Source organism: Ptiloglossa arizonensis, chromosome 3 (assembly GCF_051014685.1).
Source record: "Ptiloglossa arizonensis isolate GNS036 chromosome 3, iyPtiAriz1_principal, whole genome shotgun sequence".
Lineage (NCBI taxonomy): Eukaryota > Metazoa > Arthropoda > Insecta > Hymenoptera > Colletidae > Ptiloglossa > Ptiloglossa arizonensis.
The window spans coordinates 14122743-14140255 of record NC_135050.1 but is presented as its reverse complement, the minus strand read 5'-3'; the positions used below and the strand labels follow the sequence as shown (position 1 = coordinate 14140255).

At 42.0% G+C, this 17513-nt stretch overlaps 1 protein-coding gene across 1 annotated transcript; it reads right to left on the bottom strand.

Moving 5' to 3' along the window:
- Positions 1-1974: 1974 nt before the first annotated feature.
- Positions 1975-11172, bottom strand: LOC143144914 (uncharacterized). The gene is made up of 4 exons (XM_076307796.1): positions 11136-11172; positions 10708-10909; positions 4956-5326; positions 1975-3093 (listed from the first exon to the last, which is right to left on the bottom strand). The coding sequence occupies exons 1-4, from the start codon at positions 11170-11172 to the stop codon at positions 2669-2671; spliced, it is 1035 nt and encodes a 344-aa protein (XP_076163911.1). The 3' UTR covers positions 1975-2668.
- Positions 11173-17513: the final 6341 nt, after the last annotated feature.

Sequence of the window (17513 nt, the reverse complement as noted above, 5' to 3'; positions counted from 1 at the left end):
AGGATCCGCGGCGAAATCGGCGGTTAGGAACGGCCATGAACCATTTTCGCCCTACGAAGGAGCAGCGCACACAGCACAGACAAAATAAAAATGCCACGAGGAGGAGCGAGGGGGGCACGGCGGGACGGGGGCCAGAGCAACAGGGACGAAGCGGGAGAGAAGAGGAAAGGAGGAACGGAGAGGAGAGAACCCGGCCAACTTCTCTCACCCGGTTTGGGCTGGCTTGGCCTTCCAAGGGGCCAGCCTAGACTCACGATTCTCATCTCTTGTGTTGGTCCACCGCGAGACGAAACTCGTACGATGCTTCTTCTTCTTCTTCTTCTTCTTCTTCTTCTCTTCTTCTTCTTCTTCTTCGTCTTCTTCTTCGTCTTCTTCTTCGTCTTCCTCTTCGTCGTCTCTTTCGGGTGCCATCCTCTCTTCTCTCCACTATGGAAGAACGATGGCTAACGGCGCGTTCACTCCCCTCTCGCTCTTTCCCACCGCACGGTCCCAGTCGCGATTTATTAGGCGAGCTAATTAATAGGCTAACTGGGCTTGGGGCGCGAGCGTGTGCGTGCCCCGTCGGTGCGCCGATTCGTGGAAATCGAAACGCAACGATTCGCGATTTATCGCCGCGCGAGAGATTCATGATCCGCTTGGTGCTCGTCTCCGTGATCGTCTTCCCGCTCCCGGGGTCTACTCCGCTCTTTTTTCCCGTCAGGCCGGAATAGAATCCGAGCCTAATGGCATCCGCGACCGCCGCGCCGGAATTCCTTTAATTCGGATGTTCCCGCGATGAGGGATCGATTCCGCCGACCGAATTCCTTTCGACTCGGTCGCCGTGCTTCCACACGGTAATTCGTGAGCTCGATACCGCGCGGAGAGGGAACGCAGCTCGACGATCGTTCAGCTTCGATAAAAACGACCGCGAGACCGTTAACGTACGCGCGACGACATTTTTCCACTCGGTATCGTACACCGGACGAGTCGAGCGTATTTTTGGGAAATTAATAGCTGGGGATTTTTTTCTTTTTTATTTTTTTTTTTCTTTCTTTGCTTCGAAGCTCGCGCAATGGCGGCCGATCGGGGGACACTAGCCGTATTTGGAGCGCATCGCGCGTTTCCATTCGCGCGTTGTGAATTGAATATTCTCGAGGAACGACCAGAAGGGAAATAAATCGATCATTTGGCGAGTGTGCGTCTCTCGGCGCGATAATTCTCGATTCCTCGAGGAACACCGCTTCGCGCGTTTTTCGAGCGTACGCTGCGAATTGTATAGTTTTGAGGAACTGTAAGTTGAGAAGAAGGGATATAAATTGATCGTTTTGCGCGCCTCTTTCGGTAAATTGATAATAATAATTAAATTTCTCAGGGAGGCACTTCGAGTGATTTTCGAGCGTAGGTGGTGTAATTGATCCGTTTTGAGGAACGACGAGAAGGGGAGGTAAATTATAATTTTAAAGAACGCAACACTTTGAACATTTCCAATCGTACGTGGCGAATTGAACGGTTTCGAGGAACGAGGAGAAAGGAAATTAATCGATCGTTATGATTACGCACGGTTTTGAGTGATATGATGTAATTTTTCGAGGAATGCAACGTTGGATAAAATTGTAAATTGAAAACGTACGACTGATCTAACAGAAAGTAAGTTTTCAATTTGGAGCGTTCGATGAATAGTAAAGAAAAACACGAAACACATCGAACAATGGTAAAAACATCTTTACCATTGAACTATTCTCGAGATTATATTTAGAGTTATTCGAAATAAGAATCGACTGGGTTCTGAAAGGAGGCAACGTAACATTTCAGTTATTCGATGTATAACCGAATTTTATTTACCAAAGCACAAAAAGAAGATTCGCAAAGAACGAATAACTGCGATTCAAATTGGACAATATTATCAAATAACTGAAAACACGCTGGCTCGTACCTCGTTTCCAAATTCGTGCTTTGAGACGACATCTTGTAGCCGAATAAATAAATTCTCCGAAGAAGGATACAATAATTTATTATTTTCAATAGAACACCCGTGGAGATCCTTTCTAGTATAAAATCCAGTTCTACGTATCGACCAATAGCAAGGCTACGCCGAATAGTTAAATGAAAATTCGAAACGCGCTAATTTTCTACCACTTAATCTTAATCTCGAATCGAATCGCATTGCTTCGATACTTAATATAATGCCAGCGCATCGCTACGTTATAAACCCCTTGCAACGAAATATTTCGTAATTAAATTACCACGAGGTAAATTTATTCCGATCGTGTTGAACTATTCGACCGTTTCGTTCTACTTCTCTTCAGAAATGTAAAAAAAAAAAAGAAAAAAAAGAAAAGAAAAGAAAGAAAAAAATATCTTTATGTAAACGCGCGATAGATATAAATTACAAAAATGACCTACGGTTAGAAAGTATACTTACGTAATAAAGTACAGAAAGTTATTAGTCACGGGCGATGATATCGAACGAATTTTCCACGACTTTATCGTTTGATAATTCGTTTCCCCGGCGCGATAATTCCAACTTTTATTCCTCCGTAATTAATTCTTCGTTTCCCATGATTTTTCGCTACCGCGTCGTTTCGTTACAAGAATGGTTTTCAATCAGGTGGAACAATCAACAACGCGGTCCGCGGTTCATTGTCCGTGCCCGAGTTCGCGAACGATTTAAGAACAAAATCCGCGCGTGTTAATTCCGCGTTTCCGGTCCCTGTTGCTTTCCTATAACCGTCCCCGTCACGGGGCCCCCCTCTCGGGACGTCAGTCGCAAGCTGCTGCAATTCAACGTGAAATCTAAAGCGTCGTTCACACTGTTGCAGCAACCGTCCTCCTTGACGAGCACCTTCCTCGTCCTCGTGTCCCTCTTGCTCGTTTCCGGCCGCGATTTTCCTCTTCCTTCCGGGCCCGGTTCCTCGTCGTCGATCTCGCAGTCCAATTGATCGTGGTAGTTCATCGCGATCCGAATGATGTGACTCATTTCCGGGCTAGGAGTGCGCGATTTACGCGTCTCCAAACCCTCGTTGATCTTCGCCCGAAAATTCCCCGATATCTCGGAACAGATGCACTCGGTGACACCTTGAGGATCGAGATCCGATAATCGTCGGTGGCCAGCTCCTGAAACGTCGAGTCGAGCGATAGGGTGTTTCGAACTATCGATTACCAGCGCTTTCTTTTTTTTGTTTTTTTATTTCTCTCTACATCCGTGAAATTGGCAACTCGCGACGATAATGATAATAATCGTTGTCCCGGTACCACGCGTTTCGTGGTGTCCGCGCGTGCACGTTTTCCTTGCAACTCGGATCGAGCGACCGGTTGCACGAGGGCAGGCGCAACGTCACGCTGCACCTACGAACATGCAACCTGAGTAGCCTCGCTGTAGCAATCTACCGGAGATGAAACTGGATATCCTATGATCGAGACAATTCGAGTATCGCCTATTCGATTAATCCTTTACGTTCCTTCATTTTTTTTTCTTTTTTGAACCTATCCACGACTCCTACAATGTGGAGCTAGATTCGAGGTTGTGTAACCAATTTATTACTCAATATAAATGAAAAATGTATTTGTTACACACTCTCACTTGTTGCAATATATTTTATCGGGAGCTCCACTTTTTGATCTATTTTATGAATTAATTAATTTTGTAAATAGATCGTAAAAGGAGGTCTTGGTAAAATGTATTGCGACAGTGTAGAGGGTATAACAAATATATTTTTTATTTATATTAAGTAGCAAGGTGGTTGTACAATGTCGAGTCTAGATTAACGTCGGAGTTGGTGTAAGAAATGTAATGCCACGCTCGACGTAAGAGTGATAAGGGTTAATAAGGTATTCGATAATTATAAGTTAAGGTATTTGGTAATAATGTTTCGTTCATTTTGCAGAATGGTAGGACCTAACCTTTAAATCGTTTCGAACATTGGATACGGTGTTTTGCCATGCGTGTGTCGGGTATGTTTTTAACTTAACGAGATAACGTTATATTAATAGGTTTCTACGTTAAACGTTCAGCGGGAATACCTCTCGACTTTTGAAAAAGAAAAAAAAAAGAAAAAACGCGCCAAAAAAGATCCACGTAATAATACTACTTTCGGACCGTGTTGTTCAGCTATGTGTGTTGAAAAACACGTTACGCCTATAATAATGGTTTCATAATGGTTTCTTTTTATATTTAGCAGCGGTTTCTTAATGTATTTAAATCGCGCACACTAATCGCGCAAGATTGATTCGTTAATATACTATGATTTACTCGATCCGTTTACCGATAAGGACAATCGTTAAAAGAATTGTTGTTCTTTTTCAACTTTGTTTTCGACACGATATTTCCATTTTCACTGTTCCAAGTGTTTCATCAATCTCAGATCTCAACAAACAAGTTCTTCAAAATATTTCAAAACTTTCGATCCAATTGACAGAATTGTTAATCACGCGATAACCTCCGTGTTCTCAACGATCAATGTACAATCAATTTTATAAATACTCGTCGCTACATTCTTCAAAATAAATCTCCCAGTTTCTTCCAAGACTCCATTTAGAGCTAATAAATCGAAATTAAGAAACTCCCACTGAAAAATACTATAGTGCACAAAAAAACCATCGGTTCCTCGATTCGTGAAATTGATCAATTTCCAACATTGAAAATTAACCAACATTGAGAACCCACAATCTTCCAAATAATCCCACACCGACAATATTAACGTCTCTCGTCCGTTTGTACAATCCCTATATTTTCAAACACGATCAAACCTATTTCAAATTTCGTTCAAATAGAAACGAAACTTCGTTGCGTCAGTTTGAATGAGACTCGACCGTCAATTTTTCAATCAGAAATCTACTCGAATTCCAAAGACTGGTAAATTATCCATTAAAAATCTCGATCGTTCCTGTCGATCGGGCCTAAAAGAGCAACAGTCGCGCGCAAAGTCGATTCACTTGCGCTTCGTGAATACCAGGAATGCCGATAAGTAAACGTTCACCTAAACAGTGGACTTTGAATTGACCTTCGACAATGTTCTTTGTGCATTCTTCGAGGGTTGGAACTCCTTTTGTACATTCCACGAGCTCCTCGCCCCTTTTGCGTCTGTCCCGGTACTTCCACGACGACCCCTTCCTTCCACTACGGGACACGTTCTCTCTCGCGTCTCCAGTCGCCGTGACCTTCTCCAGGAGCTCGTCCAGAATGTCGTCCTTGGATTCGACGGATCCGCTCGTCTCCTCGGGCCTCGAGGAGTAGCGCGCGCTCGCTTGAGATTCGATCAGGGGAATTGGAGATTCTGGTAGCTCCAACGAGACGATCGTCAGGAATGGCGGTCTCTCTTTCCGGATCCTCTCCAGCCACGATCTATAACTGTTTCATCCGCAATCATGATCAACGCCGCGTAACAGGAGACACCGCGAATTAGACGGGTCCCCGGGGTGGAAAATTGACTTCTGTTTTGGTGAATGGATACTTGAGGTGTTGCTAACGATAACGTTATCGATAACCGGAGATGATCCCGAGACAGCGATACCAGAGGTACGAAATGCTTTTCGGGGCACACGAAGGTAGAAATGAACTATAGCGGGTAATCTTATCGAGGATGGTTAATCGCGGATGAAGAAAGGAAGTATTTCGAAGAAAAAAATTAAGTTAATAATGAAGAAGGTAAGATTGAAATGTACGAGGATAAGGGGCAGTATTGGAAATAGTTGCTTGGGGAAAGTAAACGATCGAAGAATTGTTAGAAACGAATAAGGTGAATTTGAAAAATTGATTCACTTGCATCATCGTTGTCTCAGCCACTGTATACCGAAATCATCGATCAACTCCAATGATCTTTCCATACCCGTGCATTATAATCTTCGTGAATTCTTTGCAGACCCGTTTTGTTATTCAATACTTCGAGCAGAATTTATTCTATTTGCATTTTCAGTCGATCCTTGCAATCAATTACTCTCCGATATCTCGATAAGTGAAACGAAAGCTTCTCGACCGTCTTTTGTTTACCGAGCGTAGGAAGAAAATGATTTTTATAGCTAGAGCAGCTGCCGCGAGCGTCCAACGGTATATATTTGAAGATTTAAATAAAACAAACATCAGAAGGCATAAATTCCAACGTTTAAATAAAACCACCGTCTAAAAGTGTATACCTCGACGTTTAAACGAAACAAACGTCGAAATACATGCTTACGGCCGCTCACGATTTTCCTCCTATGCTTTACCAATTTATAAACAACCGAAAATATCCACTTTGACATCTCTTATGATTAAATTCCGTCTCGTTTAAAATTTCTTTCGATTTTGCCCTCGAGAACAGTGCGAAGGGAACAAAGCTAATCTCTACTTTATTCGCTACAAGTTTGCGTACGCTTTTGCATCAAAGTGCAATATTCGTGCAGTTTCGATTCATTGATAACTCGAGCAGTAATAGAAACGTTCGAACGAGTGATAACGGAAAAAAACATGCATCCAAATGTTAATATTACACGATATATATATACAACTAGACACGACTTCGTGTAATTTGGATCGTTCCGGATTGCAATTATACTTGAAAATGAGTAACGGTTCGCGAACAGACGTAAAATCACCGGTGCAACGATAAGACCTGTTTCCAATGAAATGAAATGAAAAAGTTACACACACCGTGCGATGTGTTCTCTATCCAACAGTAACGACATTAACGATTACAAGATTCGTCGTAATAGCGACAATTCCGTAGTTGCCCTGTAATCCGATATGCAAATGCCGTAAACGTGGAAACATGATCCACGGAAATCATTGTTCCGCGGTACTCGAGCGCGTAATGTCTCTCTCGTGACTCCGTGAAGTTCGCAGAAGATGCCGCGAGAGTAGCGAACGAAAGAAAGGAAACGAGAAATGGAAACAAATGGCGTGTCACGAAGGGTTGGAAGCGCTTCTCGCTTCTCGGAAGCGGCGCGAGGAGTGGACTCGCGTTACAAGAGGGTTACCGACGCTTTCCGCGCACATTTCGTAATGATACCTCGCGGTGACTCCGGCCCGACTTCGAGATAGAAGTCGCGGGAAGTGGATATCCCTACGGATAACCGAACGACGTAGGATGTAATTGCAGCTACACGAAACACCCGTCACGAACCGCGTGCAGGGAAATCGCGAACCAGTCGTAGAAAATCTCGAACGAAGCGTGGAAACTCTCGCGTGCCGGGCAACCTGGACGAAAAAATGAAAACGGAGGGACGTCTGTCGCGGGGACGTCGGATAATGGGCCGGTCGAGAGGAGACGGAGAAACACGGAGCATGGGAAAGTCGAAGCCGAGTTGGGAAATTCTTTGATCACGCTGATCCTCTTGACCGTGAATTCTTAGAACAGAGTGGAAGGGAGACTTTAAAAATTAACGAAGGTGAAATCAACTGCGGACGAAATATATTCGCGAAATTCTATTTGCTTTTCAATTTTTTTTTTTTTTTACATAGAAGGAAACACGTACTGTTTGTTTTTCTTCGGACCAGAATGTAACCGATATTTCTTTAGTTTTTAATTCTCTCGTATAACGTGTATCTTAATTGGAAAACTTTACTTCGAACCGGTGCGAAGTAGAATATGGTGTATTTATTGTAAAGTATTTTTCGTTTGTATTTATTTTAATATTTATGGGGCACGTGCATACAGGTTCGCAATTTAGGGCGTTTCACAGTGGAATCTCGATAAGCCGTTGCGTTAAAAATGTATCGTCCAAAGTAACTCGAACAACGCTATCTAAGAAGAATGAAAATAGCAACGACAGCTTGACAAAATCTAAGAAAATATTCTCTCTCGTAAATGGACGCCTTAGTCAAGAAATCCTACTTTTCATCGCATTGTTTCATCTACTTTTCATCGCATGTTTTGCACTCGTAAACAACGTCCAAAACAACTGAAACAACACTACCGAAAAAATTAGAAAATCACAAACAACCCGACAAAATCTACGAAAATATTTCCATTTCAAAATCCACGAAATCGAACGGAGCGTAACTCGGGTAACACCATCGCGAAAAATAAAAAGACCACCGTTAACTTTTAACGAAACCCGAAAAGATACTCTTTCCCGAATCGTCGAATTAATACAAAATTCCACTTCACTTCGATCGCGCGAACACCGAGAAGAGATCCGGTCCGCACGAATGTCAACCGACATGTTACGAAAGCATCCGTCGCGCTGAAAATACGTCGAAGAATACACAAGCCGATAAACGGGCCACGATAACGTTAGCAGAACCAGTGGTAAGCAACAAAGTAGAAGGAATTCCTACGGAGGTCCGATCCGCTGGCGCTGGATTCACGAGAAACGAGAGCACGTTCTAAACTCGCAATAAACTCGGTAACCTTGCCCGGATCTCGGGGCTCAGGGGTCAGCCACGAAATATAATACTACACTCGCGTCTGGAACGTCGCGGAGGAACGTAGAAAAAGACGAATTCCAGGAGGAAAGGCGAGGAACAATGAGCAACGCACGCTTCGACTAACATCGGCGTCGTTGCGGCGAACCGGGACGAAAACGTCGATGATAATGATGCTCGGATGGATACGCTCGTGTTTTCGATGCGATAGCTGCTTTAATAAACGTTATAATGTCGGCTGCGAGGGCACCATCGCCTCAGAGGCTTTATTAAGTCGCGCGAAAGGCACCGATCGTTCCTTACGTCCCGACAGTTAAATTTTAGTGCGTTTAATTACGGGTTCCTACGTCACGTCAAACGGTCTCTCGGACGTCGAGAGACGCTGCCTAGTTCCAAGTTAATCGTCTAGGAAATCCTGTCTTCGAGGATTCGGCGATACCCTGTACACCGTTCTCGTTCGACCACGAGGGACGTGTCGTTCAACGTGGGATTTTCGATTTGCGGCCGGCTGGAGTTTTTCGATGAAACGAATCTCGTTCGATCGGACAGAAAATGACAAGTGGTTTCCGTAAATTGGACCCGCGACTACTCTTTGGTTCCTACGCGTTGTTAACACGTCCACTGCCGCGTCGTGTACACTACTGGGCAAAAGTTCGAGACCACCTAACTTGTTGCTCGTACACTTGCCCAGCCAGAGTGGCATTCATTCCGCTGGCAATTAAACTCTCTTTGAATCTAATCGTATGACAATTGTTTCGCAATTGTTACGTCGGCGCTTCGGTTGCGATGAGGCAATTTTTTTTATTTCTTTTTTTAACAGCGAACGCAATTTGTTGGTTTTCAGGGGGAGCGGAACGTTAAGATAGAGAGTGACTTTCGGTAATTCTTTTATAACGTGAAACATAGATTTTTATGTATATTATATATTACATATATGTATGTATATATATATTCTTTTATATATATTTTTTAACATTTATATATTTCTTTATATATATATTACTTTAACATTTCATAGAAAGATTAACGTTTCAATTGAGATATGTACATATACGTTTGGTTAATATGTTAGATAAATATTGCAATAAAGATAATCACCGTTAATAAGTATCCATAATTAAATTCTCCAAGTACGTAAAGAGCGATATCGCGAGATTCAATTTTACTTTCGATTAATTGTTTCTCGATTGCGATGACTCGATTTTGTATTGACATATTTTCTATCATGGTAGATCAATACCAGAGATTCCTGTTTCGCGTGTATTTAACGTAGGCGTACTTACCCGTGTAATTAAATTTACATTTAAATATACGGGTATCTGTGTATTATTTCACGTACATTTAAATAAACGTGTAGTATTTCAGGTGCATCAACCAAGCCGTATTTTAATTTGTATAATTTTTAGAACGCGATTATCAAGTTGTGGAAGAAAAATATGACTATAAAAAATTTTCAGGATATAGATACAAAAGTATATTTCAAGACCACTTCCCATTAACATAATTTATTCGATTAATTCTGCGGGTTGATACAAAAAATCTAACGCATTTACATCTTCTGGCAATAAACTGCTTTTGGAGCAAGAACATTCCTACCAGGTGAAAAAGAGCATTTGGAAGTAACCCATGTGACTGATGCAATTGAATAGAATTAAACATTTTCTGAATTTGCATTTTCTTTTTCTTAATTCATTTTTGTACCTACGACCTCGAAATTCGTAAAACCCATATTCTCGTTCCGTAAATTGGTCGCCGTGTTCTAAAAATTATACGAATTAAAACACGGATGCGTTAACCTATTTGCATCATTGGTGTATACGTATATATGCGCAGTGCTAAAAATTACACCGATCGGAGTACGAATACTTCTGCTATACGCGTACCAAAAGTCAGACAGATTGGAATGCGGATATTTTTGATACACGCGTACTAAAAATTACCCGGATTTTATTAGTACAGATACCTTCGATACACGCGTACTAAAAAGTACAGAGATCGAAGTACGAATACTTTGGATACACGGATACTAAAAATTACCCGGATGTTATTAGTCCAGATACTTTCGATACACGCGTACCAAAAGTGACGCGTATCGTACTAGAGACACTTTTGACACACGAGTGCACGTGTCTTTTCGATACACCTTCAAAACTGAAGATCTCGAACCAGTATCGGAATCGAACGTATCCAATGACCCGCATCGCTCGCTGGGTCCGCACGTATCGAGCATATCCAAAGTTCGCGGCGAATCAGCGAGAGTGGCGCGCGCGTTCTTACGAGAAGGAGAGGGAGATGGGGAGACACAGACAGAGACAAACCGACAGAGAGAGAAAGAGAGAAATAAAGAGAGAGAGAGAGAGAGAGAGAGAGAGAGAGAAAGAGAATACCTCGAGGATCTCCTGGAGGAGGGCACGTAACCGGTGGTAGGATGACAGATATGGCGTGCCGGAGACTGCGACCTTGAACTCGATGGTTCCCGCGCGCTCCTGGGGTCCTCGAGCGTGAGGCGCCGAATGTAGAGTCCTGGCACCTCCTCCGCGAGCTGATGTCTTCTCCTGTACGAAGCCACAGTGACTGGTCCAACCGATTCTCACCATCGATCATCCGCCGTCGCTCTCCTCTTTCTTTCACTTTCTTGTTTCTTTTCTTTCTCTCTTTCTTTCTCTCCTTTCTTTTTTTTTCTTCCTCCTCCTCCTCCTTCTTTTCTTCTTATTTCATTTTTTAATTTCACCGGGCGAACGGCGAGCTTGAACTCGAACCAGCGACCTTGAACCGTGATCTTGAGACGCTCAACATCGACGCGGTTGCGAGGCACCGTCCAGGCTCATCGGGGCGCTTCCGTCAGCCGACATTGTGGCACGAGATGCTGACGGGGCGGTGCACGCCAATTGAATAACGAGTTCGTTACTTTCTCGTTTTTTTTCCCCCGATCCCACGGAGATCGTACGTCGCGGTTCACCGAGTGGCGTGCCAGACCGGCGGAAGCGTCGTTTTGAAACACGACGGGGTCAGCCACGGAGGACCTAGGTAATTGCACATGGTTCGATTAAACTATGCTGCCGAGTTTCGAAACGTTCGATTAATCGCATGTTGATCGCGCTAGCTTGTTTGCGCAACGATCGCTGCTTTGTAACGAGATTGTTGCCGATCGCTAACGAGACCTATTTTATCCCCGGGGAAATTATTAACGCTTTCGTAGATGGGTTATTATACTTACCGTCGTCGACTCGAAGGGTTTCTTTTGGGAAGCGAGTCGATGACTCGATGAGCACCGGCTTTTGGTCAAAGATAAAGGTTGCCTCGCTCGGTTAACGAGAATCGACGCTGAATCGATGTAATTAACGATTGGACCTCGAATCTTTCGAGCTTCTTATTTTTGTTTATTTGGTTTGTTTGTACGGGCAGGGTCCATTAGTTACACGACAGGAATGTAGAGATGCGTGTCCTTACTTCAGGGAGTGAATCTACACGGTAAGACGAGTAAAAACTGTCCTGTGAACTTGCGTCCTATGTATCTTGGCTTTCGAGTTATGGACCATCGAAGAAAATCATCGTCCACGAACAGTTTCAAAGTTATTATGTACCTTTTCTTGCTGATTATGTACTGTTGGGAATTGGAAAGATGGCTCCTGGATCAAGGGGAACGTGATACCATGTTATAGAGGAATGTGGGCTGCTTGGAGCAATGTTCATTCGTTGGTCATAGGCCTTCTATGGGTGAGCAGAATGTTTGATTCGACACGAGTCTCAATTTCTTCCAGAGGTCAACTTCTCATATTCGCACAGTATATTGTGAGTATTTGTTGAATGCACGATTGATTTCAAACGACCCTGAAATGAACATTTTGAAGGACGAGGCGAATTCTGTGAACATTTTCTTTAATCGTATATATTTTCTTTTTTAATTAATTAAAAAGTACTTGTAATCAATCTTTTACAGTAAACAATTTTGTCAATTTCAATTCACTTCCCAATTAGATTTCTACATTTCTCTACATCAATCCTTGTATCGATAACCAGGTACTCGAGTGTCTTTTTCGTATTTTCATTCAAAAATTTTATAAAGAACCATATTCTCATTCTTTGTACAATTTGATGCTAATCCACGTCAGAATAAAAATTTAACTCCGTCTCTGGTAATCATATCCTCGATTATTATTTCCCCTCGGATCTGTACCGTCAGCATGTAAAATTTCAAAAATTCTAAAAGATAATCGAACAATTTGAAACAATCTTACTCCTACATTTTTTATAAATCCAAACAGCAACGCGTAATCATATCCTCGATTATTATTTTCCCCTCGGATCTCCTATAAAGCGTGAAAAATTCCAAAAGTTCTAAAAGATAATCGAACAATTCGAAACAATTGTATCTCTACATTTTTATTTTATAAAACACAAGCAACGCGTAATCCTTGATCACGGACGAAACGCAAGAAAAAAGAACCTTATCGATGCAAGTACTAATCCCGTGTAAAATGATCGGATAGATTTGTCATCGTTTAAACCGTCTCGTTAACTCGGTAGTTCGTGGCGCGAAAAATTTGCTTCGAAGCGAGCGTGAAGCGATCTAATGCCACGCGTATTCGCTCGGTGCCCCGTGTTGGAGTCTCACCCTCTCCAAGAGTCTCGAGCGTGCTCCGTAACGAGCGGTCGCAACGGTGTAAACAGGGCCTAACGGCGCGACGCGACCAGTCCCCACTTAGCGGGCCGAGTTGGTCGTTTCCCGCGATCCATCAGAGGGGACCGCGGATCGACGGGCCCCGGAATCGCATCGCGGCGGGCGACGTATCAAACGGTACATCGGTTTCAGGTAATTCCCGATCAGCAGGTGGTCCGATTTCGGTAGACGGTGAGGGGGAGGGGTGAGGGCCTCTCGGGGACTTGGCGGGCCCTCGGGACCATGGGTACCGCATTAAAAGCGTTGTTTAGCAGGCTATTCCGAAATTTGTTTCTCCTTTTCCCGGCTGCTGGCCAAGGTGTGGGATAGATTAGTTCTCGGCCGCGCGACTGTCAGCTACTTGCCGCGGGGCCCTGACCGACTGGCTCGATTTTGAAGGAAGCCATCTTCTCCTCCCCCTCTCCCTCCCCACCATCCTCGCTCTCGCGTTCCGTGCCGGACCACCGGTGCCGTTCGTTCGAAATTATTATTATTACGCGTCTTTATTTCGGACGTTGGAACGGCGTACCGCGAATTGTCGAAGTGTAATTTTCACGATGGCGAGGTACAACCAGGGGAACGTAATGTGAGTTATTGGACAAACAGAAACGATTCAGAATTGAACGGAATGGTGAGGTATTCGAGGGAATCTTCTCAAAAGGATACGAATCGTTTCTAAACGGTGGCTTAAAAATGAATTGTACAATTGAGGTGAGAACGAAGGGGAATGTGAATAATATGTATCGAGAAAATAAACGAATGATACATTGTTCGTGGAAAAGAATGTAAGCGCTGAAGTTGAGTAATTTTGTTTCTTCTTCGTAAAGTATTTCATGTGCCAATGAGAATACGGTGGTTACGATTTAAGTGCCGTGTTTCTTTGTAAATAATACCAACAGATTGCAGCACAGATTTGTCGAGCGTCGTTTTTGTAGAGAACGATGTAAGTGCCGATGTAAATGTGGACATTCAATATTATGTATTTTACAATAATGTATTTGGGATGTAATGAAATCAATTTTTTCAATACCTCCTAATAGAAAATTAAGTGATATTCAAAAAAAAATATATTATTGGTTTTCATATTCTTGGTTTCATAATTTTAACGAAGCGTAACGATAAAAGTAAATCAAATTTTGTTAATGAACTAAAGTCAGCAATGTCTCCTCTTCTTTCTGAAAAGTTAGATCGACACATTATTTTTTTACAAAGACTTTTCAATTACCTTTGACTGTTCTTTTATTTTATATTTTGTTTCACAAAAAAAATAAATAAATATAAACGTTTTCTACCAAATTATTCAGGCCTAAGGTATAGGGTTTCTGGCATAAAAGAACTAGGTAGGTCACGTATTGTAATAACCAACTGATTATGCGGCCGAGAAATTATCCTCGATTTAACGCCGCTTTTAAAGATAAGGAAATAGGTCGAACTAAGATGTAAATCAAGAAGGGAAGGTTATAGAAGGTGTTGGTTTGAACCTTGACCTAAAGATATTACACAAACAGATGCGATTAAAAATAAAACTAATAAGGCGAAGCAAGGAAATAGATTGAATTAAGACGCAAAGAAAGGAAAGTTGTACAAGGTATTGGATAAAAGATAAGGTGAAGCGTTTGAAAGCAGAATAGGTCGGAGGGATTTATATCAAAGGAAAAGGAGTTATAATAATGAGAAGAAAAATATGAAAATGAGGTTTAGAGTTTCGATGTATAGCGAAGTAGAGTAAAAGTAAATAATTGCGAAAAAGTAAGATGAGAGTGGTATGAAGGATTGCCTATGTTTTGATTTATAAGATGAAAGATTCGTGTATATTCTACCCTTTACGTTTAATATGAACAAATCTGAGATTAAAATTTTGGACACATTCTAAGCTCGAGAGAATGTGACAAGACATGACTCGAAGAGAGACAAGGATTGTGTATGCAGAGTGTTCCAGAATTGAACAAACTTTGTTAACGTATTTAAAAGATTGTTCCGAATAAAGAGTGTTATTTACACCATGAGTCGATTTAATCTTCGTTTTCTATTATTGACAAAATTGTTCGATTAGAAGACTATTCTAGCACTCATCGAAACGAGCGTTTCTATATGTTAAGTTTTGTATCAATAAGAGTGCAACATCGAGGGTGCATTAGACAGAAAATCTGATGCACGCGATAAATGTTAACGAACGTCAGAGAAGCTGCTGTAAGCACTAGCAACAATCTTGTGGTTAATTTTACGGGAACTAAAATATCGTACCGTACCAAATGTACGAAATTTATGTTTTCAATTTTATAACACAACAAGAGGATAAAGAAAATACAGGAACATTCAGTTGCATCTATTATATAACCATATATTATAACAGCGTGTACTATAATAATAATATAATATAATAGCATCTATTGTAATAATAGTTATTATAATAGCATCCATTATGGTAATAGTGTATTGTAACAGTTTTAATTACTGAAAAACAATATAACGCAGGGACATGTGGGTCAAAACAGACCCCAGCAACCCACTAGAGTCAATGTAAGCACGGCCTATTTGCGCGTATGAAGACCGATGGTGGTAATTTTGAAAAATTTGAGTACATCGGTATGAAAACAATCACCCACAGTTTCGAATAAATAATTATCGTGAAAAGTTGAGTAATTCGAATGCATCCGATCACTCGTTGCTTGTATCGCTTCACCATTCGTGTCTCGAGAACGGAGACGAATCGATTCGTGGTGAATTCACTTTCTGTTCGGAATAACCTACCGAATCCACTCTGTATAATTTCGTGATGATCGAAGAGGAAAATTAGCGGGTGGAGTTTTCTCAGAATATATAAAGAGCAATCGGACGAACGTGAAACACGAAGATAAGAGTAAACAGCACGGTACGAATTAACAGCACGGTGTTGAAAATTCCAAGCTGATTCGAGACGAAAACCAAGATTATCGAGGACATTAACGGGACAAATGATCGTTAATTTGTAACAATGTTTCGCGCGCGCGTTCGCCTGCGAATTAATCAGCGGAGGAACATTAATGGCGATAAAATTGGTGATTAACGGAAGCACCGTGAGCCGTATTAATGGGTCCTAGAGGGAATTACGTCCCTCGGTGGTAGCAAGGGCTCCGCGATATCGGTGCGGCGAGTGCGTTTAGCTTTTAATTACGAAGCACTTCTGATGAGTTTATCTTCTATTATGAGTGCCTATCGCGAACGCTGTAAATGAGTCTACGTCTTCTTCTCCGATCCGCAGTGTGCCGGAGTTATTGGAAAATTGATCTGCTTCACCGTGAGGTGACTTTTATCGAGGTGACAACATTTTTCACGAAATTCCAAGAAGTTACGTCGATACGCGCGAGGCTGAGTGCGTGTCGAAGTCCTCCAGGGATTGTACGAGGTACACACAATATGGGGTCAATGTTTCTTGATATTTATAGTGTTGAATATTTACAATATTGTTCGATTACAATTTCAACGATAAAATAACGAAAGATTCTTCGTACATTATTTTTTATATAATATTTTGTATAGATAATTCGTTTCACGTCTGGTGTATTTTGGGGAGAGGGAAGAAGCAATGATAGAAAATCTTGGAAGAGAGAACATATTAAAAAAATGAGATTGAAATTGAAAAACGTTTACTCAAGTTGAGGAGAACCATGTCGAAGTATACATTCGAATGAAATTCGATTGTAATTTCGACGATAAAATCGTGTTTCTATGAAAGATTCCTTCCTCCCATGAATATAATTCGTTTTACAATCACTGTATTTGTATAGAGAGAAGAGGAGTAAGAATAAAAAAAATTTCAGGAGAAGAAACGTACATCGAAATAAAAGAAAGTTCAACTCAAATCGAAAACAGTCGCGATAAAATACATATTGGACACTTTTAATATTTTTTTACTCCAAAACAAGAAATAACAGAATGAAACACGTATTCGAAACATACGTTGCCAATTTTCGTAAATTCACGCCGAGTGTCGATCAATCGATATCTCTCAATATACGATAAAATGAAATTACCATAGAGGACTCCGATCAGGGTCAGAGACGTAAAATCCCAACTACTTCTCTCTACTTCGTGTTTTCTTTTCTTTTTCTTTTTCCCCCTCCTGATGAATACACCGACTAACGACGGCTAAAACACTTGCTCCGCTTATTTTACTTATTCAACAATGATAAAACGTTGGACTCTTTGGAAGCGAAACTTTTTTAACCGGTGATCCTCGCCGACGAAACAGTTCCACTCGAGAATTAATTCTCCGTATACGAGCGTTTCACCGACAGTCGGGCGACTGGAACGAATTCGAGCAGCACGGGATCTGCATCGACGGAACGATCATCTCGCATTATCATCGTCCTGCCGGCGTCCTTGGTCCAAGGAAACGATCGGATCGCGGCGTAACACGATACGAGCGGAATCCGTAAGTCGCGCTCCTCACGCTCGGTTAGCGTGACGAATCGATAATGAGCCGCGTTTCAATTTTAATCGACGTCAGGAGTTTGTCCCCGCGAACGAGCTTCGGACATTTCGGGGCCCGTT